This window comes from Strix aluco, chromosome 1 (genome assembly GCF_031877795.1).
Source record: "Strix aluco isolate bStrAlu1 chromosome 1, bStrAlu1.hap1, whole genome shotgun sequence".
In the NCBI taxonomy this organism is placed as follows: domain Eukaryota; kingdom Metazoa; phylum Chordata; class Aves; order Strigiformes; family Strigidae; genus Strix; species Strix aluco.
The window spans coordinates 97259154-97287138 of NC_133931.1; the positions used below are offsets into that span (position 1 = coordinate 97259154).

General features: G+C 39.0%; 1 protein-coding gene across 1 annotated transcript; it reads left to right on the forward strand.

The window, feature by feature from the left end:
- Positions 1 to 27985, forward strand: TMEM170B (transmembrane protein 170B). Its single transcript, XM_074828310.1, has 3 exons — positions 1 to 574; positions 12946 to 13116; positions 17843 to 27985. Exons 1-3 carry the CDS (start codon positions 478 to 480, stop codon positions 17971 to 17973), a joined length of 399 nt encoding a protein of 132 aa, XP_074684411.1. The 5' UTR covers positions 1 to 477; the 3' UTR covers positions 17974 to 27985.

The window sequence follows — 27985 nt, forward strand, 5'->3', positions numbered from 1 at the left end:
GCGGCGGCCGCTGCCTGGGGCTGCCCGCGTGAGGGAGGGCGGGGCCCGGCGGCCGCGCCGCCCCCTCTCCAGGTGATGCCCGGGGCCGGGGTGGCGCCGCCGTCGGCGGGGCGGCGGCCGTGGCCGTTACGGATGGAGAAGGGGCAGGTGGCGGCGGCGGGGTCCGCGCGGTCCCTGTCGCCCGGCCCCAGGGCCGCCCTGACCTGCCCCTGAGCCCCGGGGAAGCGCCAGCGGCCGACCCGATCGCTCGGCTCTCCCGCCCCGGCCGCCACCTCCCCCTCTGTCCTCGATGTCTCCCCCGCGGCGCGGAGGCCCTTTCGCCGCCTCTCCGCCCTCTCGCTCCTCGCCGCCGCAGCGCTCCCGCCCCGCGGTCCGGCGGCGGGAGGCGTCCGGCCTCCCCGTGGTCAGGCCGCCGCTGCCGCCCGTCCCCCCCGGCTGAGGAGCGGCGGCGGAGCGGCCGCGGGACCCCCCGCCGCGATGAAGGTGGAAGCGGGAGACAACTCCATGATCAACCTGTCGGTGCAGCAAGTGCTGAGCCTGTGGGCTCACGGCACCGTCCTCCGCAACCTTACCGGTAACCGGGCGGCGGCGGCGGGGCGTGGGCTCGCGGGGGGAGGGTGGGCTGGCTCTGACACACGCGTGGGGGCGGGCGGGGCGGAGGCTGAAGCGCGGAGAGTTGTCGCGGGTGTGCGTGTGCTCTCCCGTGGGCAGGTGGCGGCGTGGCTGCGGAGCGAGCCCCGGGGTGCACAATGGAGGGCGTGGGAGCGGTGTGTGGGGCTGGGGGTGGGTCCCCGTGTGCTCCACGCGGGGAGGGGCTGGGGGTTGTGTTCCGCACCCGCGTGTCGGGGAGCGGGGGGTGCATACGGGCTTGTGTGGTGAGCGCGTACAGAACGTCTGGGGGGGGGGGATCTGTGTGTTACGTGCTGGGAGGACCGGGGGGTGTGTACCCGGAGCTGGGGGTGTGAATGTGTTTGCTCACGTTTGTATGGATGGATGTATATAATGACAGGTTAACGGTGTAGGGTACGTGTATACGAGCGAATTGATGGTGCCTGCGTGTGAGTGCGGGGTTGTGGGAAGCGCGTGTGAACGTATGGAAGGCGGGAGTGTCTTTGGGGCAGTGCTTTGGATTGTTTTGCGGTGTTCGGTTGTTGGGTTGTTTTTTTGTGGGTATATGCTCAGTGGCACTTGGCAGAGCTATAAAAACCAAACAAAAAAACCAGGGACGTGAATGTGAGAATCAGGGACTTCGCCCCCACCCCCCCCCCCGAGTATACCCCTGGACAATGAGAGCTGTGGGGGTTCACGAGGTGGCAGATGTTTCATGATAAATAGATGTAATCTTAACCATCGGGGATTCTTAAAGATTGAGCTGTTCTGAAAAAATTCTGTGAACCAAAGTAGAGTCAGGTCTTCATCCTCTGTTGGGAGAGGGGAGGGTTAGCTTGCTTTGGCAAGAACTGTCTTTTTTTTTCTGCTCAATCTCACGCTGAAAACTGGGTGTGGACTGCTGTGAGACCCAAGGCTCGGAGTGGAGAGGTGTATCTTCTGATTTCCTATTCTGTCCAGGTGTAAAGAAAAGCATAAGCTTCCAGCTCTGAATAAGCAGGGATTTGGAGATGTTATTGCTTGGTATAGGGTTATACTAGGTGGTGACAGATTGGTGGAAAATGGTGAGTAAAGGGAATGTTTCAAATATTTATGAAGATGTTATAATACTTATGAAAGAGTATTATGCTATCTTTCCTGCCTCTATAGTAATAATTGATAGATTATTTTTTAAAATCTATTCAGGGTAGAAGTATGATGAAAATAGAGGAGTAGCTGAAGTTGAAGCTGTAGCAAGCAGAAAGAAATCATCTTAGGCTTTAGTATCTTTCTTGTTCTTTTAACTTCTAAGATACTTTTTAATGTAATGAAAAGGTCATATGGATATTTATTTTTTTTAATTTGATCTATGAACTTTATAAGATGTGTGTCTGATGATTGCATTTTCCAGGTATTAGTGCAGTGACACACTAATACAACTCATTTTCTGAGTAGATATTTTTGCATACTTATTATAAAAATACATCTTGTACTCTTAAAGGAAAAAGTTCACAGTGGATTTAACTTTTCCTTGTGCCAAACATCCTCTATAAAGTTTTTCTTATTAGAGCATTATGCAACATAGGCATTTCTATGAAATTCAGTGCTGAGTGTTAAGCAAGCAGAACAGTATGTTTCTTGGTGCTTTTGCAATACAATGAGGGGTTGCACAATTTTAATGTGGAATGGTTTTTCTTTTTAATTTAAAGGATATGAAAAATAGTGTTGTTGGAGAATATGTCAGTGTCAGTTGTAGTTGCACTACAGTTTCTGAATTGGTGCTTAAATGCAGGTTGCCCTTATAGCCATAACCCATTGTGCTGAATGTTCTTATGTACTGTTGGCAGTTAATAACTTTCACTGGGTTTTAAATCTTCTATATAAGATACACTGTTACCGATTATATCTTGGGAGATTGTTTTTGATATAATACTTGATATTAACAAATAGCTGTTATTAAACTTACATAAACCCTTCCTAAAATACTTACCAAGGTAAACTTTGTTCAGAAACAGAAATTCTGTTTCTGTTTTCTCCATGCTAAGAAAATAGGTGTGTGAATGAGTTTGTCTTGTTTGACTACTTAATTCATTCCCTTTTGCATCTCTCCAAAGTATAAGCAGAAACTCTTCAGCGTACTGGAAAACAAATTCATAAACGTACGGTGTTCTATGAATGTTCTTTAAGACTGCTTTGTGCTTACTTTTACACTTAAAGTTGTGATCTGGTCTCGTCTTTTAAGTTGCACAAGTAAAAATTTATCTTCTTTAGACAGACAAACAATGTTGATTATGTTTACGCAAAGTTGTAAAACTTTATCAGTATCCTTCTTAAAAATATATTAATTTTCCAAAACTTTCAACAGGGACCTGTTATGAACACCAGCCTAAACCAGGAATACTTCAGACATTTTTTCATTTTGGTGTTTTTTTTCCCCTTAACGAGAAGCTGAACTGTTTGGTGGTGGTTTTTGTTATTGTTGGTTTGTTTTTGTTTTTTTAAATACTATATATCTGATTCAGGTTCAACATAAAAAAGAAATCCCATCTTTCATATATGGTTCCAAATACCCAGGAGACCACAGACAATTTCATTCCTCCCACATACACGTCACACCCTGCAATAGCTAAAGCTGCAAGCACTGTTCTTTGTAGCTGAATCCAGGCCCACCAACATGATGTATATTGCTTCATATTTTCCTGCCTTCACTTGGGAGGTGGAGGCAAGGCTCTAGTAACCGTGGAAGAGGTGGCTTTTACCTCACCTTGTTCTACCTCCTCCAGAAAATCCCAAGAACAGCACCTTTATATGAACTGATTGTGTTTTAGAGTTAGTGGTAGATCGAGGTTTACTAGAACAAGTCAGATAATAGCTGAATCTGAACTGGAAAAAAAAAAAAAAAAAGCCCAGTTTGAGTGCCCATTAAAATAAATTATTTGCTTAAAGGCTACTTCCACAATAAAGACCTTAGTGATATTTCTACTCTTCCTGTAACCAATGTAGATGTTTTGTTTGCATCTAGTTATTGCATGTTCCAAAGGTGTAAGCTTCTGGTCTGAGCAGGTTTTATATTAGCCACTCAGAAGGTGGTGGGGAGAATGTTGTTTTCTCTGTGCCACTGCATTCAGAGGAGTTCACAAAAAAAACCTTGTGCTGTACTGTATGACTTCCAAAGTCAGAGTCATCTTCCTTCTCTTCCCAGTGTCCTAAGATGATGAGCTCAAGACTCTACCAGCTGTTTTTATATACTTGAAATCAAAGTCTGTAATTTTCAAGTGCTGGACAGTCATAACTCCTGAATTTGTTGAAAGTGAACATTTCTAAGACATTATGGATGTTGCAGAGAAGATGCTCCTTGTCTGTTATATTTTTTTTCCTGAGCTCCATCCTGTACTCATTTGTCCCCGCTTGTCTGGATTCTGTCTTTGTTCCTTAGCCTGTAACTTGAGAGGACTGGTCTGTAATTTATGATTTAAATGCTCTTCAGCAAGTGCTTCTCTTCCACTTAGTGCAACAAAAACGTTAGCATCTCCAAACAATTTAACTGTATAGTCCTGTTAACTTTGGAAGTATCAGTTAATATCATAAGGAAAGGACCCAGTGATGAAGAAAATACTGTAACATGTAAAGAACTGAATGACTTAAATTTGTATCTTTGTATTCACAACACAGATACTTATTGCTTGATTTAACTCTGTAGCTAGTAGTGGTAGTCTGGGTACATGGGTTAGAATCTCGAGAGAGATACTTTCTTTTGGAGTAATCAGTCTTGATTTATGAAATGTTATAGGCAACCATTATTCATCTGGCAAAACAAGCTAAGGACTAGAGGAAAAGAAAAATGAGGAAGATGGACTAAGGAGGTACTCCATTTTTACTGAAGCTGAGTGGCAGTAGGGCAGCATGTTCATATATATAGATAATATTTGAAAATGTTAGCATTTATGTACTTTGTGTGTTGACTTTGCATTTTTTATTTGCCACAGATAAAGCTGTTGATCGAGTGCAACTTCAAGTTTTGATAAGATGGAAGTGTTATGAATCTTACTCTAAACTGTAGCATGCTTTAAAAACTTTTTTTGATCTTTAAGGTTGTGTATGCCTACATTAATACAGGTATAATGTGTATATATAGTACATAAGCATAATGTATGTATGGGATGTATCTGATATGTATAAATACCTAAATTAACAAAGTAGTACTCTAAAACTGGAGTGATAGGGCATGAATGACAAGTTATTTGAGCTTTCCAGCTTTTCTGTTATAAAGAATTCCCCACACAAGTTAAACCAGTGGAAAGAAGTATAAACTGAAAACAAAATTTAAGATAGTGGTTGAGTGCTGAGAATTTTAAATAAACCTGAAAAATGGATCTCAGTTGTCCTTATTAGAAAAGTAATGACATGTATGGAACAGATTGGATGTCTCTTTAGGGTAGCTCTATGAGGGCATGACTAAATAAACTGAGGCTGGGTTAGTATTTGAAGCTCTCTGCTAGATAAAGCTAAATCATTATTACCGTACCAGCAAAGTACTCCATATGTGCAGTTCATCTCACCAAAAGAGGAGGTTAATTAGTACATCTACATAGAGACTGAAATTTTTTGACAGTGTGCTTTTTTATCATCGATGATCATGTAGGTAAGTTTATACCTCTTAAAGTATCAATCAGTATATAAAGACATAAATAGTTGTACTAGCATGCTCTTAAGACACTTCAGTCTCACTTCCTCCTCCTTACAGGTTTTGCAAATCTTTCAGCTACTCAGTTATTTTTGAAGAAGCAAAGTCTTGACCGTCTGTGTTCAAAGGTCCACAGTCTCTTTCTCTAAATTCTAGTGGCATCTCTCAGTGTTATCCCCAACCCATTCTTTCTTCCTTCAGTGTTACTCTAGCACTTTTCTCTGAGAGTCATTTCTCATGATTCTGGAGTTAGATGATACTGAATTTTACAGAACCTTGAACTCTTCTACTCAAAAATACCTGTGTATAAAGTTTTCAGCCCTCAACCTGTCAGGATAAGAATGACTGCATTGTCCTCTATGTTTATGGAGCTTGAAGCCTCCTCTAGTTGTCTTAAAAGATTGGCTGTCCTCCTTACCTTGTTCATCCATGTTAAACAGGTTACTCAGTTGTCTTTGTCACTGGCTCAATTAATGAGCAGAAGTAGATAAGTAAGTGTGTTGAATTACCAGGCATAAAAAGAATAAATAAAGGAGGATAAGAAAGGATGACTCTTCCTGCCTTTCCTAGGGATGGCACTCAAAAGTGATTCATCCTGCTTCAGCTTCTAGGACTGAGGTGATGTTTTGATGAAGTGAGGTGGTGGTTTAACAAAGCAGATGATACCTATTCAGGAACATAAAGAAAATTCTTGGGTTCAGAAGAATCGCTCATAAATATGTAGTCTCTCACTAAATGTGTAGTCTGTAGCTAGAGAACAGGAAACACTTATGTGAAATAGTCAATTGATGTGATTCTTTGAATTACAGAGCTTTCAGGTATTTTAACAGCTACTTTAGCACAACAAAGATGACTGTGATAGAAGGTTCATAAATTATGATTATAAATTACTCTGATTTTGTATGTTGGGTAAGTTTTCTGGAAGATATGTTGCTGTGTTCCATTGAGTCCCTCACTAGAAAAGCCAACTTTGCAAGAGAAAGGTATGATCTAAATCAATGATTAAAAACCTTTGTGTGATCAAATTCTTAATTTCATTAATACTGGATTTTGAAATGCTACCATCATATGATTATGTAAGATATCATCCCAGAATATTTGAGTAGTGTGACTATTCCTTTTTCTTTATTTTGTATAAGGATGCAACAATATAAATTGTCTATTCATTGCTAATAACCATTAAAAAAAAAATCCAATAATGAATCTCTAGGAAATTAAAGGTACCTTGGCACTGAGGGGAGATGCTAGAATAGTTTCAACCACAAGATGAAGTGGCAGAGTTGTACTTTGTTTCCTGTTCAGGGAGACTTTCCTCTTCCTTCCCTTTTAAAATCCAGTTCTTGTTGCAGCAGGTGAGAATCTTGAGCAAGAATGTGTGTGAGGGGAGGCGAAGGACAAAAAAACCCTTCTAGCCTCTCTGCTCATAGCTTGTCTAGTAACTTGGTAAAGAAAAGCTTTTCAGCTACTTTCATGTAACAAATTTAGGTATGTAAGTTGGTGGAGAGTAGATAATCTAGAGTATATGTACTTGATGGAGTTGCCCAAATAAAAAGCAACTCCAAATAGAAGATGATCTGGAAGTAATTTGCCTACTTACAGGATAAAGACAGTTAACTTCACTCCTTGCAGTGTCCCTCACCCTGCTGCCTGCCTTCTGCAAATCAGAGTATCACAGGCCTATGTCCCTAACCTTTCTGTTCCCACCTGTCACTCCCCCCTTCTGTCTCCTTCACAAATAAACAAAGTTCTGGTAATTTCTCCCTCTTACCTTCAGCTGGACACCAAGGTGTTCCCTCACTTCAACCCACTCCCCTCCAACTCTTCTGAAGTGAACAGTTACAAGTTTTAGCATCTACAGTCAGTTTGGCAAAATTAAAAGCTGTTATGGATAATTTATAATAAGAAGGTACTGGGTCATTGCAGGCATGTGTAATACTACCTGTATTTCTTGCATCACTGACTTTACAATGCTATTGACTTGGAAACTTAAGCTCTGTGAAGTGATAGTTTATAACTGACTTCTTTAAAGGCTGCAGCTGCATTTGTGTCGAACAAAGAATATTTCTGGATGTTCTCCAATTTCGTTTTGAATGCATTCAATACATGTGTTGCTTTTAAGGAGTAGGAGCAGAAAATGTGTACCAAAGAACTCAAGGTTATATCCCTTTATCCAACAGGACATTTAGGGCTGGTTCTATTCTCATGTCTCCTGCCCTAAATATAAAGTGAGGGGTGATGCTAATTTTCCTTGAGCCTTATTTGGAATGTAAATAAGACCTAAGATAGTTGTTCACTATGCAGCTATTTTATTGTGTAAGGATTTGTAAATATTTTTGGTTTCTTAGTTACAGGGGAGTGGTTAGCCTTCCCATAATCTTTCCTTTTCTTCTAAAAATATGGTCATCCTAATAAGTCTTCCCAAGACTGGAAATCAATAGCCTTTTCTAACTGGTGAGGGTCAACAATGACTACAAACACTGATTTCCTAAAAGGTGATGCAGTGCCTAGTAAGCCCTGTGGAAATTACAGGGAATAATGGTGTCTAACAAAGTCAGATTCCAACAGTGTTTCTTGGTCTAGTTTCAAGCTTTTCAGCTGCAGTGGCATTTTAGGAGAGAATGACTGAAAGTGCAGCTTTCAGTGTACTGGGACTGTCCCTCATTTGCACGGAGACAATATCAAGAGCTTTGCTGATTCTCCCCATAGCATATCTACATATTGGCCTGTGCTGGGTTTGTATGTGTGGCAGGGTTTTTGGTAGCAGGGCAGGGGCCTACAGTGGTGGCCCCCTGTGAGAAGCTTCTTGAAGCTCCCCTGGCTCCAAGTCGGACCTGCCTCTGTGCCAAGGCTGGGCCAATTAGTGATGGTGGCCACGCCTCTGTGATCACTTATTTAAGAAGGGGAGTCTGGGCGGAGTAGTAGGAGTTGTGAGGAGGACACCTATGCAAAGACCAGGGTCAGTGGAAGAAAGGAGGACAGCAGGGAGAGGCACGCTGGGGCAGAGACCCCCCCTGCAGCCCCTGGTGAGAGGGCAGCTGCCCCCCTGCAGCCCACAGAGGTCACCAGTGGAATGGATGCCCACCTGCAGCCTGTGGAGGACCCCATGCTGGAGCAGGGGACTGCGCCTGAAGGAGGCCGGGACTCTGTAGGAAGAAGCCCCCACTGTTGTAGTTCAGGGCTGGGAGGACTGTGTTGTGGTTTGAACTTGGCCAGCAGCCGAACACCACAGAGCTGCTTGCTCACCCTCCCCTGGCCTGGGGGATGGGCGAGAGAATTGGAGGGATAAAGGGAGATTTGTATGTTGAGATAAAAACAGTTTAGTAGCTGTAATAAAATAAAACAATAAAAATAATAGAAAGTACAAATGGGTAATGCACAATGTGATAGCTCGCCACCTGCAGACTGATACCCAGCCTGTTCCCAGCTAGCGATCCTGAAATACCAAGATCCCTCAATCACAATCCTGGAAGTAAGAGAGAACCCCTTCCTTCCCGGTCACCCCTCCTTTATATACTGAGCATGACATTACATGATATGGAATATTCCATTGGCTAATTTGGGGCCAGTGCTCTGGCTGTGCCCCCTCCCAGCTTCTTGTGTACCTGTGCATGGACAGGACATGGGGAGTTGGAGAGTCCGTGATCTCTTAGCAACAACTATAAACATCAGTGTATTATCAGCGTTCTTCTCATACCAAATCCCATACTGAATCCAAAACATAGCACTATTCTAGCTACTAAGAAGAAAAATTAACTCTATCCCAGCCAAAACCAGGACAACTGCAACACATGAAGGGGTACCCACACTGAAGCATCTTAGGAAGAATGCATCCCATGGGAAGGACTTGCATCGGACAAAGTTTGTGGAGGACTGCCTCCTGTGAGAGGGACACCATGCTGAAGCAGGAGAAGAATGCAAGGAGTACCCTCCCTGAGGAGGAAGGAGCAGTGGACTGACTGTAACCCCATTCCTTGCCCCCTGCACTGCTAGGGGGGGGAGGAGGTAGAGAAATCAGGAGCAAAGCTGAGCCTGGGAAGAAGGGAGGAGTGGGGAAAGGTGTTTTTAAGATGTGGTAATGCTTCTCACTGTCCTACTCTGTTAAGTGGTGGTGGTGTTTGAATTAAATTAATGTTCTTTTTCTTGCCCTAACAAGTCTGTCTTTTGCCCGTGACAGCAATGGGCTAGTCATGTCTCCCTGTCCTTATCTCGGTTCCCAAGCCTTTTGCTTTATTTTTTCCTTCCCATTCCTGAGGGGAAAAGAGTGAGTGAGTGGCTGTGTGGTGCTCAGCTGCCTTCTGGGCTCAAACCATGTCATGGCTGTTCACTTCAGAACAACTGGCTGCTGAATAGGCTGCCGTAATTGCAGGTCCCCTCTCACCTCAGATACCTGAGTCTTCTGTTCTTGGGCATCTTATTAAATGGGGACAAGTTTGTCTCACTCTGATGCAGTTTTATGAAATCAGTTGATACCTGCCTGAATTTGGTATCCACAGCAGCACGCCATCCAGAAGTTTGGTTTTAGACTCTGGAAGAACTAATGGGGTAATACTAATCAATCCATCACTGGCATAGTTATGGAGCATTTGGCAATCTTAGAAGCCTGCAGATGTCCTGTAACCTTACACAAGAACCAAGCGTTTTCTTCAACTGCAGATTTGAAATACATATTCCAAGTCTGTCACTGGGGTATCAGGTTATCTTTAGTAATATTGCAAGAGGCCCTCACTTTTTCTTGCTAGTTGATGTTTCATCTCTTGCATCCATCTTAGTCAAGAATGTTGTCGGCACTCAGTCCTGATGATCCAGGCCTCTCTTTTACTGAGTATTTTGCATATCAGTATAATCTGAGTGATACAAAAATTGGGTGACAGACTTAATTGCAGAAAAGGATGCTGTGTCCAGAAAATAAGTAGCATCTCCACTACAGTATTTACTGGCAAAAAAGGCAAAGCATCCTCTTCTGTGTAAGAATAAATTATCTTTGAAATAGTGCATTCAGCACCACATTCACCTGCCAGCAGTTTAGTTTTGTGCTTCTCTGAATAATCTGGGAGATGGGCTCAGCCATGTTACTGTGGAGAACTAAAATGGAAGATCCAAGATATGCACATAATATCTTCTAGGATTGAAGGTCTTCAGAGATCAACATCTGCAAGCAAGGAAATGCTTGCTCTTGCCTAGTAAATAGATTCTTAATTCCCATATAAGGCTTCTTTTCTCTAACTTTTGTTCTGCATTGTTATTTGTATGGTAAAATAGAACATAGACCTTGTGGTTTTTTCACTGCCAGTGTTTCTAAAGCAATTTAGACTTGAGGACCTGTTCAGTCTATTGCTGAATTACCGTCTGCTCAGTCCATATCTCTAAAATTTATTAAGTATCTGCTAACAGTCACTTAATGCTCAAGGAAATGACCCTCCATGGGGCAGAAGTTTAGTTGTTATCATTTTGATAGAATAGCATTTGGGGCTGTTAGGAATCCAGTTTTGTGACATCTTTCAATTAAAGGGTCTTCCCTGGTAGTTCTTCTGATGTATGCTAAAAGAATGAGAGTGTTCCTTCCTGACAGGGTTTTCCTGCCTGAAGTTGTATGTGATTTACGTTTGCAGGAAAGTAAACTTTTTTTCCCATCTCCTATTTCCCTATGGTCAAACTGTAGGTCTAGCAGGGCTGCTGGGTTCTATGTTAATAGATCCTTTGGCTAATCTTGCTTGTTTTCTTCCACTAGAAAAACCCAGTGGGAACACCCAAGCTGTACTAGTAACAGACAAGGGCTGTTAGCACTGCAAGAGAGGTTCCCCTCCCAAACTATCCAGAAAGTCAGTCTTTCTTTAATGTTAGGGAGGGAGTTTGTCAGGTATTTGTAGAGTGACTACTTGACACTCCTGCCACTGTTCTGTCAGGTAGCTTGTGAGAAGGATGAGACATTTAGTGGAACAGTACCATGGTCATTATCCTTTTGCAAAGATATTTGAGACCTAACTTGGGGCCGGGACTGAAGGGACAAAGGATCTGAGGAGAGCTGCTTGCAACCACCCTCAATATATGTGTGCATATATCCAAGCACTCAGAAAGAGAAGTTACATCTTGAAGCACAGCTGAAGTGTTAATTGAGTGTAGATTTACCACCCAGCTTCCTTGCTGCTCTCTTAAAAAAAACTTTTGGTTACCATAATTTAGAATGGTTATACTTCAGCCTTTTATGCCTGTGTGAAAGTGGAGGGGTTGAGTCTACTCTCAAAGTACTGCTAAATGAAAAAGCTTAAACTCTGTGTTTGTGCTATGGATATACATACAATATTGACATTGGACTCAGAGGACTGTGGTTACTGTGTAGCAACCATTCTTTCTCAGCATCCTTTCACAGTATGTTTTGTTTGAGCTGCTAAGTATTTTTTAAGTTAGCTAATTGGGTCATATTTCTGCTCAAATGACTGATGTATGTCAAGCTGCAATAATACAGGCTCAGCTCATAAACAATAAGTACCCTGCTGTTGTAAGGAAGCTGTATTATTTTTTTGACAGGGAACTGCAGCAAAAGCTCTGAATTAATGACAGTTTCATGGTATTATGTCAATCAGGAAAAGGTGCCCCAATTTGCTGAATTCTGTGTTGATATATATCTACTGTAGTTGACTTAAAAAGAAATCTTTTCCCTTTTGTTGCATTTCCCCACCCTTTTGAGTTATAGTAAATGTTTTTAGAAAATTACCACCAAGTGAGAAAGGTTCTTTAATTCTTATGTAGCTTCATTGATGGTTCCAGCTCTTTTCTTTGAAGGTAATGATCACATCTGCCATTCTTCAGATAAATGTTTGTACTCCACACATTCTCATGATCTCTTGTCTTTGCTTAGTAATTTAAATAATAGTGACTACCTGTCCCTCTGAAGTTCTGTGCAAAGCAATTAAAAGCAAGGAGTTAGATGTGTTAAAATTTCTTGTTAAAAATTGTAGTGTTTTTATTTGTGCCTTTGAAGCTAATTTGATGGAACACTCTATTACAGCTCCTGGGTAGATAAGATGAAGTCTTTAATTTCAGTTTTCGCATTTGATGTTACCTGATGATGTCTCTTCTTGTAAAAAACAGAAAAAAAAAAAAACAGCACACCACAAAAAGACACACAAAAACCAAAAAAAAACCTGCCCCCAAACCCAACACTCTCCCCCCCCCAAAAAACAAACAAACAAAAAAAAAACAAAAAACAAAAAACAAACCCAAAAAAAAACCAAAAAAAACCCAACCAAAAAACCCAACAATAAACCAAAACCAACCCCCAAACAATTCTTGACTTCTTCCTGGTTCAGGCTTTGTTTCAGAGAATATTTCATACTGCAGGAGCAGTTACAATACCTAGTAAGAAATTGCAATTAATGTTGTTTAAAGAAACCATTAGAAGAATGATGGTCTTTTTGTAATAATACATCTGAACTAAAGTGTGCCAGAATCCTTTTTATAATTTTTTGATCATAATAGTTATTCCTTTATGATACACTGTTAAAAGGGGGAATGTGTCTTGAGCATACGCTGAGGTTGTCACATTGATTCCTTTTAATATGGAAATCAGTATTGCTTTTCTCTTACTATTGATTGTATGCAATGTTTTAAAGTGTCTTACTTAAAAACTTATTGTCTCAGAAATATTAACCCTTTATTTGACTGCTTTCTTTCAGAGATGTGGTACTGGGTTTTCCTCTGGGCTCTCTTCTCCTCTCTCTTTGTCCATGGTGCTGTGGGAGTATTAATGTTTGTGATGCTGCAGAGGCATAGGCAGGGGAGGCTGATCTCTGTCATTGTGGTCAGCATTGGATTTCTGGGTTCTATAACTGGAGCAATGATAACCAGTAAGTCTGTCGTTTTGTTTTGTTTTTTCATCTAACTTCTAACAAGCAAAAGCCTTTTTCTTAGTGATTTGTTGTTTATTAAGGATTTTGCCTTAGTTACATAGCTATCCTAATGATAATGACAGCTGAGTTGCTCTTCTATCGTGTAAAGATAAGACTACTATAAATTGTCAGAGGAGTGCAGGAATAGTCCTACTTTTTCATTTCGGAAATGTTGGGTGCCAAGCTATTCAAAAGGTATATGCTCAGCACGTAATATCTTTTTGGGATCAAGAAGAGCAGTCCTGTCCTACCATACCTATTGCAGATTCTTTTGTCAAAGGTTTCTGATCAAGATCACCTCTTAGTACCCTTAAAGCCACGAGTTTCTTTTGGAAATGAGGTCCTGATTCCTTTGGTTGCAAGGCTGAGTTCCTGCTCATTTCCTTGGGTCTGCTAGAGGTTTTTAAATTGTACCCAGATAGGATGTTGCTCTTTCAAAAGAAGTAAAGGTGCAATATAGGCAGTGATTTATAGATAAGAAAGTTGGTTTGTTTCTTTGGAGAAGTTGCACTTGGCTCATGGATTTGAAAGAACTTCCCAGTCTTGGCTTGGCCATAATGTTACTTTCTCCTTTATGGGTAGGGAGGAAAGAGGGAGGAAGGCCCTTAGACTACCCCAGCCTTACCCACCCCCACAAAAAAAATAAAATTAAGCTGTGGTGTTCTAGGTAAAATGCTCTTTGGCAGGGGCATCTGTTACAGAGTTTCTTACAGTGTTATTCTGTTATGCCTACCACTTGAGATACATTTTAGACATTTTTTATTTCTTGACATTGTATCAACAGATACTATGATAACCATTTTTCCGTAAAAGCAGCATGCTGAAAGGTTCAGAGAGCTGTAGTTAAAACCTATACTCATTATTAAAACATATTGTGTAGCAAAATGCAGAAGTGTTACGCCTGACCAAATATGGCACACGAGTGATGTTGCCAAGAATGTTTTGGTATCAGATACCGTTTTTTCATCGTTCCTAAGAAATTCTATTATCTGTGTCAGTACTGAAATATATGCCATAAGATCAGTAGAACACTTAATTCAGTCTTTGGCTTTATCATATCTAACTTATAAATAGACTGCAGTAGCTTTCCCAAGCAAATAGGAGCATGGTGAGTTTTCTGTTCAGGCCGGAGTGGAGGGTGTGGGGAAGAAATAGTGCATCTTATTTTTACAGGAAAGAAGCTTGTGCTTTGCTCTGTTGTCTGAAACAATGCTGGTAAGGAGTTCTCAACATTAAAATCAATGCACTGGATGGGGCCTGTGTTAACCTGAGCAAGTAGTTTCTGCCCAAAGACCTTCAGTGTTGACAAGATGGTCTCACTTGAAAGGCCTTTGTAAATCTAGCAACCATCATACAGTCTGTAGGCAAGCCTTTCTGCCTTTCACTCCCATTTTTCTGTGTACGGTCCAGATTATCAGAACAGTGGTATCACTTCAGTTTTGGACACACTGATGGATGATTTGTGACAGATTATTTCTTATTGATACTGAAAGTCCTTCTTGCCTGTTGGTTTTCAAGTTTTAAAAAAAAAAATATGCAAGTTTCATGAAAAGTTTCATTAAAACTTTTCTCAAAAGGTTTTTTAAATAACTATATATTTCTCAGCCTAGAATTTCCATCATTTAACACACTGTAGTTTGGTATAACTTTTTCCTAAGGTGAGGTAGAACCAGTTGAGTGCCTTATATTACATGTTATGCTGAGTTTTTGTCCTGTGATTAAAATGACAGTGGCTCTGTTACAAGGTCAATCATGCATGAGCATTTCTAAAGAACCAAAGATAGGAAATATGGTGCTGGAATATCCAAGCAGGTTCAGTGTTTCTAAAATGAAAGTACTTTGTGTCTTTTATCTGTGCATAAAGAGGAGCAACACAGTTGTATTTATGGCATCCAATTTTCAGGTCAAAACATTTAACAAATAAGCAGTACTGTTTATGTGTAAATTCACCTGAGAATTTCTCCAAGCTTAGACTGTAGACTTGTTATGCTGTTCCCAAAGGTTTTGCACAGAGCATTTCAACTTTTACTTTCAGGTAATTTTGTTTCTGGACAGCAGTGGGTTGCTTCATACTGAAAGAAATTCTGTGGGGAGCTTCTGAAGACAAATTATGGTGATAAAATATTAAAGAGAGGATTTTTAATGGCTGTTGTGCTGCAAAGTGGGATGCAAGCTGAAATATTTAGTTGTTTGGATATGCCTGGTCCAGTGCTTAATAAATTGAAATAGCACACTGACTTCAATTTCCATTTTGTATTTCCAGTCCTCTGCATCGTTTGTGTAGGTGAATGAATGCAGTATAGATTATTAAATAATGCAGGTTTAATTTTGATTGGGTAGATCTTTCAAACTTTCTGGCCTTCTGGGATCTTTTTACCAGTGTATAGAAAAGCAGGAAACCCCTCATTTTCTAGGCTTTGAAAAGAACTTAATGGTTATTAAAAAAGGTATAAAAAAATTACTAAATAGCAGTGGATACTGTCTGAAAAAAACTCAAAACAAACACCAACCCAAAAAAACAAACCAACCAAGAACATATAAATGTCAGGCACTTTGAGGCAAGTATTTTAGTTGTATTTCATCCAGAAGGGTCTGTTCTTCCTCTTGCCAAGCACTCTCCTTTTTGGTGACATATTCTCATTTCCCTCATTGCCAGCCTATTGTAGTATACTTTGGCTTTATGCCAATTGTACTGGGTTACACACTCTGCTATTTGATTATAAATGCATAATTATCAAACTACCAAATTTTTATGATTTCCAGAATATCTCAGTGTTGTTTCAAGAAACCAGAAATTTCTGTTATTGATTAACTAATAGCATCAAATTCTGGTATCCCAATTTGGCTGGTTTGAACTTACTTTGAGAGTTCAATCACCAAAATAATTTTAATGTCAGTACTGGGCTTAGTCTAAAGGATCTCTTTCAGTTTTTGACAGCAGATAGTCAAGAAACAAATGGAAAAGCTTATTCAAGGTAGCTGAGTGAAATACCATAAGGCTAGCCTTCTGGTGAGATATTTCTAACAAAATATACTTTACAGAATATGGGCTTTAAAAAAAAAAAAAAAAAAAAAAACAAAACAACAAAACAACCACACAACAATTAAAAAACCCGCACCCCAAGCTCACCTAACAGACTGATTAATGGTGTTTGTGAATACTGTGATGGCCACAATTATTAGTCAATTCTAGTCTTCCTAAAATGTTTGTAAAAATGAGGTGTTGCTTTAAGATGTCAGATGATCCAGATACAGATTGTACTTTCAGAAAATCTGTTGGGACTTACTGTATTTCCATGTTACTAATGGGTTTTTGATCACTTCAGCAGACTATTCCAGTTAATGACTCTGCAAAACCAAGAAAATTCCAAATTTGTTAACTCTCGCCTATTACTTAAAAAAAAAATAATTACGTTTTCAGTTTTGTTTGAGTCTGGAAAAGCCTCTGTGATCTCTGAAAGCATTTAATTATGATTAGATAGTGTCTGAAACCATACATACTGAAGAGCTGTAATTAAATTTTGGGCTTTGTTCTTCAGGAAAAATTAATTCATTCTGAAATAAAGGAAAATAAACTTAATGCTTGTCTTTAGGCAAGGAAAGCAAATGCTGTATAGAAGATACTAGTTCAGAAAATATTAAATAAAAGCTTCATTCTAGGTGAACCTTTGAGGTCTGGATTGAGTACCTATGGACACAGCTGTATATAAGCCTGTATTTCTTTTTTTGAATGAACTTCTTAGTATTCTTAAAAAGTTCAGAAGTTGTTTGAGCAGAAAAAGTTATTTATCATTAGCATGTTATTTTTTTGACTGATTGATACAAAGACTTACGTTTTTCTCAGGCATTTGCTCCAAGACATCACAGCTATACATTTGCTTTGTGACTTTTGTTCTTCAAAAGCATGTGATAAATTTAATACGGGACAGACAGTACAAGGGAGTTAGTAGTGCCTGGCTTTGTTTAGAGTGCAGCATTTTGTTTCTGGTTTATCCTGACCATTTAACATTATACTTTAAATGGGAATTTGCACACAACTGTACAAGAAAAATGGTATCTTAATTTTCAATGTGTTATAGCTCAAAATCTAATCATATTGGTTAGAAATTTCCTTTCATACACATTCATGGATAGCAATGCAATACTTTGATCTTTTTCATGTTTTGTTTGATTTGCTAAACAACTGTTAACAACTTAATAGTTTAAATCAAAGCTAAACTGACACAATATGACCAGGTTATTCAACTGAAATATTAAATGAAGCTGATAGATGTGTGTTTACAGTTATTTTGCAGACACTAGCAGTTTTACTGTTGTTGTCTTCTCCCTGCCCATACAAGGACTATTAAAACATGCTTTGAACTTGGTCAATTTTTAGAGGATTTTTTAGCTACATTTTTGAATCAGCAGAAGACAAGAATGTATCTACAGGGAAGACAGCAAGAATCAATTTTCTTAAATCAAACTGATGTTGGAAAAGTTAATCTGGTCCAGTTAGGAAACTAATTCCTGAAGGACTTACATAAGTAGAAAAATACAAGCACGGCTAATAATTTTTTAATGCCATACAGTATTTGGTAATGTTCTATAAATAGCTGATACATGGACACAGTAAATAATTTGTCATATATTTCAGCCTTGGCTTTTACTGTGATTTGATCATTGTTTTTCTTGTGATTCTTAGGTGCTGCGGTAGCTGGAATTTACAGAGTAGCAGGAAAGAATATGGCTCCCTTAGAAGCTCTTGTCTTTGGTGTTGGACAGACAGTACTGACATTAATTATCTCATTTTCAAGAATTCTTGCAACGCTTTGAGACTTATGTAGAAGGGGAAAAAAATCTACTAGTTCAAAGAAATCTTTAATCTGAAGAGAAGCTTCCTGAAAGTGGATTCATCGGTTTACTAACTCGAATTCTAGTGCAAGAAAAAGGAAGCTATGTGGAACTTGCACTACAAATCTAGAGGTTCAGTCAAGTGAACAGACTGTCCTCTAGTGTCTGAACTGTTGTACTTCTGCACTGCGCCTTATGTGCCTCAGTCGCAGGCAAGGTGCAATCCATGTGTGCGAGGTTGAGATAAAGCACCTTGAATAGCTGCCAGTCAGGTTAAAGCTCGGTGATGGGATCGTTGTTCTTAACAGTGTTGTAATAAAACAAAGGGATGCTCCTGAATATTGCTGTATGTGCCAAACTTGGAGTTTAATTCTTAACTGTTGGCTGGGTAAGCTCTGAAATTGTAATTACAGAAGAATGCTGTGAACATACACTCTACTTGAATTCAGGTAAAATAGCAAGATAACTGATTTCTGTATTAGCAGAATCTCTCTGAATGCTGAATATTCTTATTCAGCATTCAAAACAGCTGTTGAGTCTGTTTCAAAGCCCAGATGAATTTTGATGGGGTTTAAGAACCACAGCTTTAGCAAACCTGATGTAATTAGCACTATGTGTAGAATGGCTCATGGCAGTTTTGTGAAGCTCAGTATATAATTTTATCCTGGTTTTAGCTTGTCAGAAATCAGTAGTTTAAGGAGACTGTATGAGGGTTACTAAGTACAATCTGTTGTGTATGCACAAACAAATCTTAAATTGATGCTTTCCTTGAAATTATTTTGTCTTAAACATACAGCTGGTTACCAGCCCTTCTGAAAACCTCAGAAAGGCTACTTGTTGCAAACAAGCTCCCTATATTTATTTAAGCACTGATAGGACTCTAAACCCTACATGCATTCTTTAAAGAACACACAAATATAATAGATGTTAAGAGAATACACCCATGAGGAAAATGGAAAGGGATAAAAATATTATATACTGTTTTTCTACAGAACAAAAATGTTAAGTTTAAAATAGTTACTATACTCCAAAAGTTTGGAGGCAGGGCAGCGCTAATGTATTTACTACCTTGTTTCTGAACACTTTATATCTTTGGAAAGATTAAGATACCTGGAACTTTCAAATACTTAGCTTTCAGTAGAGTTTGTGCTTTTCTAGTTTAAAAGGGACAGTAGTGTTGTGCATGTGAAATGTCTTAAATGTAAATGTTTTGGAGTGAATAGAAATTTCAAGTCTAATTACTAATTATTTATGAAATGCAAAATTTAAAGGGCACAAAGTTCTGTGTGAGGAATAAGGAATCTTTTAAATCTTTCAACTGAATGCTTTTCAGCAGCCAGCTTTTAATGCTGACAGGAAGAGTAAATTGCTCAAAGGTTTTGCTGTTAAGATGTCAAAAAGACTTTCAGGACTGTTGAAACTGCTGGCACCTACTGCACAACTAAAAGAGTATGGTTAAAATGTAACTTACAATCCAGTCATATAGCTTAGTGCTTCAAAGTATTATAATGAATTAACCTGTCTGCCTTTATTTTACTCCACATAAAGTGTTGTTTGTTTTTTTTTAAGTGCTAAGAATGCTAATATTTGTTTTCTTTAAAAGTATTTAAGTCTTGTTTGGAAAATGTACAAAGTTGCAGGCTTTGCAGGGAACAAGTTAAAATATAGGTTTCTGAACCTTTTCAGTGTTATATTTTTGGCTTTGAATTGCTTTGAAATGTGGCTGAATGCATATATTCTCATTATTTTTGAATGTCTTCAAAAACTTATTTATTTTTTCATGGTTTGGGTTTTTTTTGTCTTGTGGCTTTTACATTCTGCTGATACCTTCTGACATAACAATCATTGCACTTTAGACAATGATATTACTACATCTGTAAAAGGCAATTTAAGCTTCTCCCCATTTTCTTAAATTATGAGAACTGGTTTCAGGTACTTAAGTCAAATTGAATAATAAAATAATTGAAGATATTTCTCCTAATGTGCCTTGTTACATATATTTTTAAGGGAGAGGATTTCTTTTTAAAAAAATACCGTATCTTTGTTCTTGTTCTATTTTTGCTATTTCTAATTAATTTGGTTATTTGATATAATGTCTTACTTAACAGACATTAAAACATTCCTGTTTGACAACCTGGAAATGCTTGTCTGGATCAAAACCAACCATTTCATGAAGCACTGTACTCAGTAATTTAGATTGTCTCATGACTTCACCTCACACTGAAACTTCTTTCCGGTCTGCAAATTTCCTTGAGCATCTCCCTTGTTATTTATTGTACAAGGCTATTATGCTGCCACTGATCAATGGCTTGCTGTCTTTCACTCAGCTAAACTATAACAGGCTACTACTAACTTATGAAACTTATTGATGAATTTCATTCCTCATTTTAATTGAGCGCCAATGAAATTGTTGCCATTCTAACCTTCTTTCTTTGACAAGGAGGCATCTTTTGCCTTCCTCCAAATAATTTTTATTGCATAGATCATTGTAATCACTTTTAAAACATTGTTAGGTGCTTAGTTGTCTCTGCTTTATATGGCATTATTGCCTGACAACAATAAATGCCTAAGTGGCTCTACAGAGACAAAAGTTATGTATTTGATAGAAAATTTTTTTTAACTATTTCTTGTGAGGAATAGATGAGGACAAATCGTTTATCTATGAAGTATTCTTTGATCATAGCATGAACTTACTGCATAAGTTCATAACTCCAGCAGTTAAAGGAAGTGTAAGTGGCCTTATGTCTGTGAAACTTCGAAGTTTCATTCCACATCCTTAGAAACAACATTGTTAAACATAAGGTGCTCTAGTCAGTGCAGTGTATGCATATATGTGTGTATATATATTTGAATGATGGGTTTCGGGTGTGTTCTATACCTTGCACATACTAACAATTGAAATAACTTTTCTAAGAAAAAGAAAATTACTTCAGGTAACCCCCCCACCCCTTTGTTATTAGGCTACAGAGATATCCTGTGTATGAGTGGCAGTGATGGTACTCTGGTTCCCTTTGGACAATACAGATGTCCATACAGAGCCTTTTAGTTCTGTCTAAATAGATCTGCCTGTCTCCGCACTGTATCACTAGGTACATTCTGCATTGTTAATGATTAATTTCTAGAAAAGAAGAAATAATACATCCACACAATTTAATCTTTAGGGAGGGTGATAATACTGGATATAATATTTAATGTGAAGAAGCTTCTGCTGCTTTGTTAGAAGCTGCTGTTGTTAAAGATATTTATCAGTATGATCATAAAATCACAGAATACCAGGTTGGAAGGGACCTCAAGGATTATCTGATCCAACCTTTCTTGGCAAAAGCATGGTCTAGTCAAGATGGCCCAGCACCCTGTCCAGCTGAATCTTAAAAGTGTCCAACATTTGGGAATCCACCACTTCCCTGAGGAGATTTTTTCCAGTGGATGATTGTTCTCATTGTGAAAAATTTTCCTCTTGTGTCCCATTGGAATCTCCTCAGGAGTAACTTGTGCCCATTATCCCTCATCTTTTCCATGTGACTCCTTGTAAAAAGGGAGTCTCCATCTTCTTTGTAGCCACCCTTTAAATACTGGAACATGGTGATAAGGTCTCCCCTAAGCTTTCTCTTCTCAAGGCTGAACAAACCCAGTTCTCTCAGCCTTTCCTCATATGGCAGGCTTCCCTGTCCTCTGATCGTATTTGTGGTCCTTCTATGGACCCTCTCCAGCCTGTCCACATCTTTTTTTATATAGCAGAGCCCAAAACTGAACACAGTGTTTCAGGTATGGTCTGACAAGTGCTGAGTCAAGTGGGATAATGACTTCTTCATCTCTGCTGGTGATGCCCTTGTTGATGCAGCTCAGCATCCTGCTGGCTTTCTTTGCCACAGTAGCACACTGTTCACTCATATTGAGCTTGTTGCCCACCAGGACCCCCAGGTCCCTTTTGACAGAGCTGCTCCCCAGGCAGCTAGATCCCAGTCTGTGCTGCATTCCTGGATTACGTTTTCCCAGGTGCAAGACCTTACAATTGTCTTTGTTGAATTTCATAAGGTTCCTGTTAGCCCACTCTTCCAGCCTATCCAGGTCTTCCTGTGGAGTCACTCTCCCTTCCAAAGTGTCCACTTCCCCACTCAGTTTGGTATCATTGGCAAACTTCACCAGGATACACTTGATCTCATCATCCAGATCACTTATGAAGATACTAAAAAGCATTGGGTGCAATATCGATCCCTGGGAGACCCCAGGGACAGGTTGCTGGTTTGAAAAGGAGCTATTCACCACCACCACCACACCCCTGAGTGCAGCCTGTCAGCCAGTTTCCCACCCACCAGACAGACCCCTTGTCTGGACTGTAATGCATCAGTTTCTCTAGGAGGCAGCTGTGAAGAACTGTATTGAAACCCTTGGAGAAATCCAGGTAGACAATAATCAAGCAGGTTACTTTATCCTAGAAGGTCATCAGGTTTGTCAAGCATGATTTACCCTTGATGAATCTGTGCTGTCTTTTCCCAATCACATGCGTCATTTGACTTGTGATAGCCCCCAGGAGGATTCGTTTCATAACTTTCCCAGGGACTGAAGTAAGACTGATGTGCCTATAATTTCCTGGATCCTCCTGTAAGCCCTTCTTGTAGATGGGGGTGACATTAGCCTTCTTTCAGTCATCTGGGATGTCCCCTGATCTTCATGACTGGCCTTGCAATGACATCAGCCAGCTCTCTTAACACCCTTGGGTAGATAACGTTAGCACCTATCGATTTGTAGGGGTCAAGATCCTGTAATAGTCACATACCAATTCTTCCTTCACTGACAGTGGGTCTGTGTTTGCATCGACCTGGATTTTTATTCCCAAGGCCTGGGGCCCAATAGTGCTGGTAAAGACAGAGGTGAAGGAAGTGTTGAGAACCTCTGCCTTTTCAGCATTGCTGGGGACTAATTCACCTCTCCTGTTTAACAGCAGGCCAATATTTTCCTTCTGTTCATTGTTGTTTATGTACCTGAAGAACCCTTTCTTGTAGTTTTTGACAGCTTTGGCCAATTTCGATTTGAGCTGAGCTTTTGCTTTTCTAACTGCATCTCTGCACACCCTAGCAATGCCCTTGTAGTTCTCAATGCGTATTCGTCTGCTTTTCCATCTCTGGTATGCTTCTTTCTTGGTTCTGAGCAGACTTGCAATTAAGCCAAGGGGGTCTCTTGCTCCACCTACTTCCCTTAACTTTAAAGGGGATGATCTGGTTTTGTGCTTCCAGGGGAGTGTTCTTGAAAAACTCCCAGCACTCACTAGCTCCTTTATCCTCCATGGAAGCTTCCCATGGCATCCCTCCCAACTGAGCTCTGCGCGAGCTCAAGTTTGCTCTTCTAAAAATCTAAAAACCTTTGTCTTAGTACTAACCTTCAGTGTGCTCAGCAGGATCTCAAACTCCACAATATTGTGATCACTGCAGCCAAAGCTATCACTAACCGAGATATTACAAAGCAGGTTTTCTTGGTTTGTGAGTAGCAAGTCCAGCAGTGCCTCATTCCCGGTTGGCACATCTAATATTTGTATGAGGAAGCAGTCCCCTACGCATTCCAGGAACTTGGTGGATGACATGGGAGCTGCTGTATGGTTCTTCCAATAAATGTCTGGGTTCATCCATAAGAACCGGGTTCTGTTGACCCAAAGCTTACTTAAGTGACCCAGATATTGCTTTGTTGGCCTTATTGTCTTGGTTTGGAGGTTGGTAGCAGATGCCTACTGTAAGATCCTCCTTGGAGACGACCCCTCTGATCTTGACCCAGAGGCAATCAATAGGGCTTCCACAATTGCTGTAGTTGAATTCTACACATTCAAGATTCTCCTTAATAATAGAGCGCAACTCCTCCTCCACCTCTTCTTCCCTGCATCTCTTTAAAAAAGAGCCTATAGCCATCCATTGTGATCCTCCAGTCACGTGAGTTTGCCCACCATGTTTCAGTTATTTCTGTGATATCATAATTTTTTGACTGGGCGCAGAGCTCCAGTTCCTCCTGTTTGTTCCCCAGGCTGTGTGCATCAGTATACATACTCTTGAGCTGGTCGGTCTTCTGGTTCTCATCTTGGGAGGCAGCTAAGGAATGTTTGTCACTGCTCTGGTTGGTTTGGCTTATTCCCCAGATCAAAAAAATTTGTTCTGACTCAAAAATGCCAGTTATATTGCAGGAAAGAAATCTTCCAAATAATTACTGTCTTTCATTTTGTGGGTAATTCTGAGTTTATGAAACTAATCTGTGTACCACAACTAGTGATACAGTTTGAAGTTTGGTGTTGATAGTTTTTAAAAGAAGCCAGTAATTTAACCAGTTTTGAATGTTCAACATGGACCAAAGAGAGTAGTCCTGATTTTGTGTAAAATAGCTTTCTATTTTTGAAGCACACTGTTTTTATTACTCTAAAGGAAATAGTATTCCCTCTTCAACATATTGCACATCGGTATTTATTTTGCTTACAATTTCTATTTGAATTCTGTTGGGGGGGAGGCATATATAATGGCATTTGAGCGGAAGCTGTAATAGAGTATAAGATCAAATAACTATAAGAACTGCTTTAATTGTTATTTTCTGTTTTAATTTATATATTTCATGCACTAAGCATATTCTAATAATGTCTTTCCTGCATTAAATCTGAATGTTATATCATGAGCATATTAAGCTGCATGGTTTTGTACATAGCCATTCAACATCACAAGTGTATAATTCAACATAAGCAATTAATTTTCTACTTCAGACACAATAGTATTCCTGGGTATAATGACATGTGGATCAACCGGGGGAGGGGGAAAAAAAGGTATGTGACTCTAATAAGGCTTAGAAAAACAATTGTGAACATGAAAATTTTTTCAGTTACTTTTCTGTTTCTAGAAATATACTTTTTCATCATATGTTTATTTCAGTTAAGGGGAAAAATGTGGAAATTGGTTGTTTAGGATAACAACTGAAACCTAATCTAGTTCCAAGCAATTTGAGATAAAATGGAATTCTGAATTTTGTTCATAAATTATAATGGATTTCTACATACATATATAAATGCTAGAACATAACGTTATTTCAGTGTTCCCAGAATTTAACATACGACTGCATCAGCATATTGACAGAACACGTTTTGACTGCTTTTTTTAACCTCTAGATTGGGAGCAACCCAAGGTGAAAAGACTATTTAAATCCTCAGCTGTTGCTTCAGAAGGAATAGGTGTTCTTTGTGTACAGGTGAATTTAACACTGCTGAAAATTTGTGTTGGGTTAAAAGTCAAATATTTGGTCACATCTTGGTCACCACAACCTTTAAGGTCAGAGAGAAAAGTATTCCGTACTCTGTTACAGCAGTGAAATCTTCAGCTGGGCTGCAGTATTTCGTGTACTTAACTGCACATCCCTTGGTGAAAATGAAGTTGTCATAGAAGGTAAACTTTAATCTGAGTACATACCATTTGATACCTTGTAAGTGAGAAAGATTGTGCCCTGACAGCATGCTGTTTCCCACACTCATGCCTAGAGTTATACTTTGAAATCAATTTGTGCATTAAGTTTAAATGTAAACACATAGATATCTCAAAGTCTGCAAAGATATGTTACTTCTTCAGGTATTCTCCCAGTATAGCAGGTGTCAAAACAAATTTACTCTAAAGTAATGGCCTAAAGAAGTATTTTCTTTCAGGAACACACATTTTTTTCACTTCTAATTGTTGTCAGTTGTTAAAGGGAATGGATAGTATATCCTTTTGTGCTTTTTCTGCAAATTGAAAAAACCCCCACCCTGTAAGGCAAAGTAAATACTGAAGAGATATTTTCAATGAAATAGATAATACTTGATATAAATGACATTCCTTTTGATTTGAGATCTAACTTTCTAAGTTAATTCAGGTATTTAATATCACCATTGTAAAATCTGTTTCTGGGTTATCCATCAATATAAGGTATACTGATGAGGCCATTGGAGCTATAAATTCAAAACCTTTTAAGATTACTTGGCTGGAGGTTTTTACTTGTCTGAAATGTGCTTAACTTTTATAGAGATAATGAAGTTTTGAACGTCCTTATTATTTTTGAGTGTTAGAGGATAATCAGGTATTTATGTAACTGAACTTTTGACTGTGGCAATGTATATAATAGCACGTAATTCTTCAGAAATGCTTACAGAAACTGCTAAAGATAGGTACCCATTTTACAGGTAGAAAAAGGTTTCAGTATTTGACATCTGTATTGATAACTGTAACAGTTGTACTATAAGCTTTACTAATACAATCAGTATTATAACCATTTGGATTTGGCTGAGCAAATAAGGAGAGGAAAAAGGAAATTTGAAAATCTTTACAAATGAAAAAGGCAAAAAGTATCCATTAGTCCACTGATACAATTGTGCCCCCTCAACACCGTTTTTCATCAAGCATGACTTAAACAATAGATCATACACAATGCAGCACAATATCTCTCCATAGAGTGTCTTATGGATAGAATGCATTCTGCAAATTTGTATTAGAAGTAAATGTTCATATTTTCACTTGATGAAGTTACCTAAGCTAAAGGATTGTGACCCAGGCATTGTTGTGAAGCTCAAAGATATCAAGAACAATGATGAAGAAGAGTGATTTAACATATAGTTGATCTATGTTTTGTACAGGACTATATTACACCGAGAAAAAGGTATCCGTTTTGAGTTGTGGATGTACTGCATGTTCGTGTTACAGTTTAGATCCAATTTTTAGAAAAGGTGACATTTAAGCTGTAAATACTGTATACTGTTATCTTTCTTTTTTTTAGAGCAATTTTTTTATTTCCCTGTTTGTGTACAGTTCCCTATGTACATATAAAAAAAACCCTCACAATGTTTTGAGAAACTTTTGTAGTTAATGTCTGCATTTTAAGTGCAGTAATGATCTAAATATGTCCATTCAGCTATTTGTTTAGCTCTACGTGTTCATTGTATGCTTTCAGATTCTTTGAAAAGCAGCAATAACAGTTGGACAATTATTTAAAGTAAAACTTTTCTGCACAATTTCCACTTCCATGCTTTAGAATGGAGGCACAGTGGAACACTTGTCCAACTGTAAGATTTCAAGAGCCTTTAAGTAGTTTTTATTGGGGTTTTTTGTGATAAGAAATGTTTCATGGTAGCTTATGTACAGAATTTACAAGTCAAACACAATTTCTCATGCTCATTTATTTGATGAAACATTTCTGTTAAAATATTTTCATCAACTTTCCATAGCTTATTGCATGTTCTTATAAGTAATCATAAAGCGATGTGTTGACCTCTGTATGAAATACTCTGATAACAGAAGTTTTGCATTTTGTGAACCCGATTCAAATGTACAAATGTACACATAAAATAAAGCAAAAATTAATAATTAAGTGATGCACTTTCTTCTAGACTGTAGTGGTGTGTTCCTGCAAGCGTCTTATTTCTGCTTTATAGATAGGAAAAAAAAACCTCAATGAGACCTGTGTTGGCACAAGACTGAAGCATGTTGTGGGTGAGACTTTAATGTCTCCATTTTTTTCACACATTACTTTAATACCTATGGCCTCTGTTTCTGATAGTTAAATTCTAGCATGTGGAAAAAAAATGTCTGAGAGAATGAAACATGTAAATGGCTCGTTACAGCAGAAACTGAGACAGCTGCTCTTGTGGTAATAATAACGATTTGTTTATGCAACTGGATATGCATAGTTTAGAAGACAAATTGGTTGCAGAAATGAAAACCAGATTGATTTAGTTCATCAGGTCAAGCCAGCTCACAATTGAATGTTGCTTGGGGAAAAATATTCTTGGTTAACATGATGTAAATGTGTTTATCTAGTTTTTTGGTTGTTGCTGTTGACTTGCTGAGTTATATAGATGCTATTTATTCCTGCTTTTGTCGCGTGTGCTTTATTTTTAAGGAAGACTAATTCCCCATGACTGTGTTAGTCGTTACCTCCTGGAGATGCCATTTTGACAAAGTATAATGTAAGCTTTGTATTGCTTATTTTAAATAAAATATACAGTTTTATT

Bases quoted from the DNA above. Each gene is read 5' to 3' on its own strand.
- TMEM170B (XM_074828310.1), top strand. From the start codon at position 478: ATGAAGGTGGAAGCGGGAGACAACTCCATGATCAACCTGTCGGTGCAG. The intron at 575-12,945 runs GTAACCGGGCGG...GCTTTCTTTCAG, and splicing joins CGTCCTCCGCAACCTTACCG to AGATGTGGTACTGGGTTTTC. The intron at 13,117-17,842 runs GTAAGTCTGTCG...TGTGATTCTTAG, and splicing joins AACTGGAGCAATGATAACCA to GTGCTGCGGTAGCTGGAATT.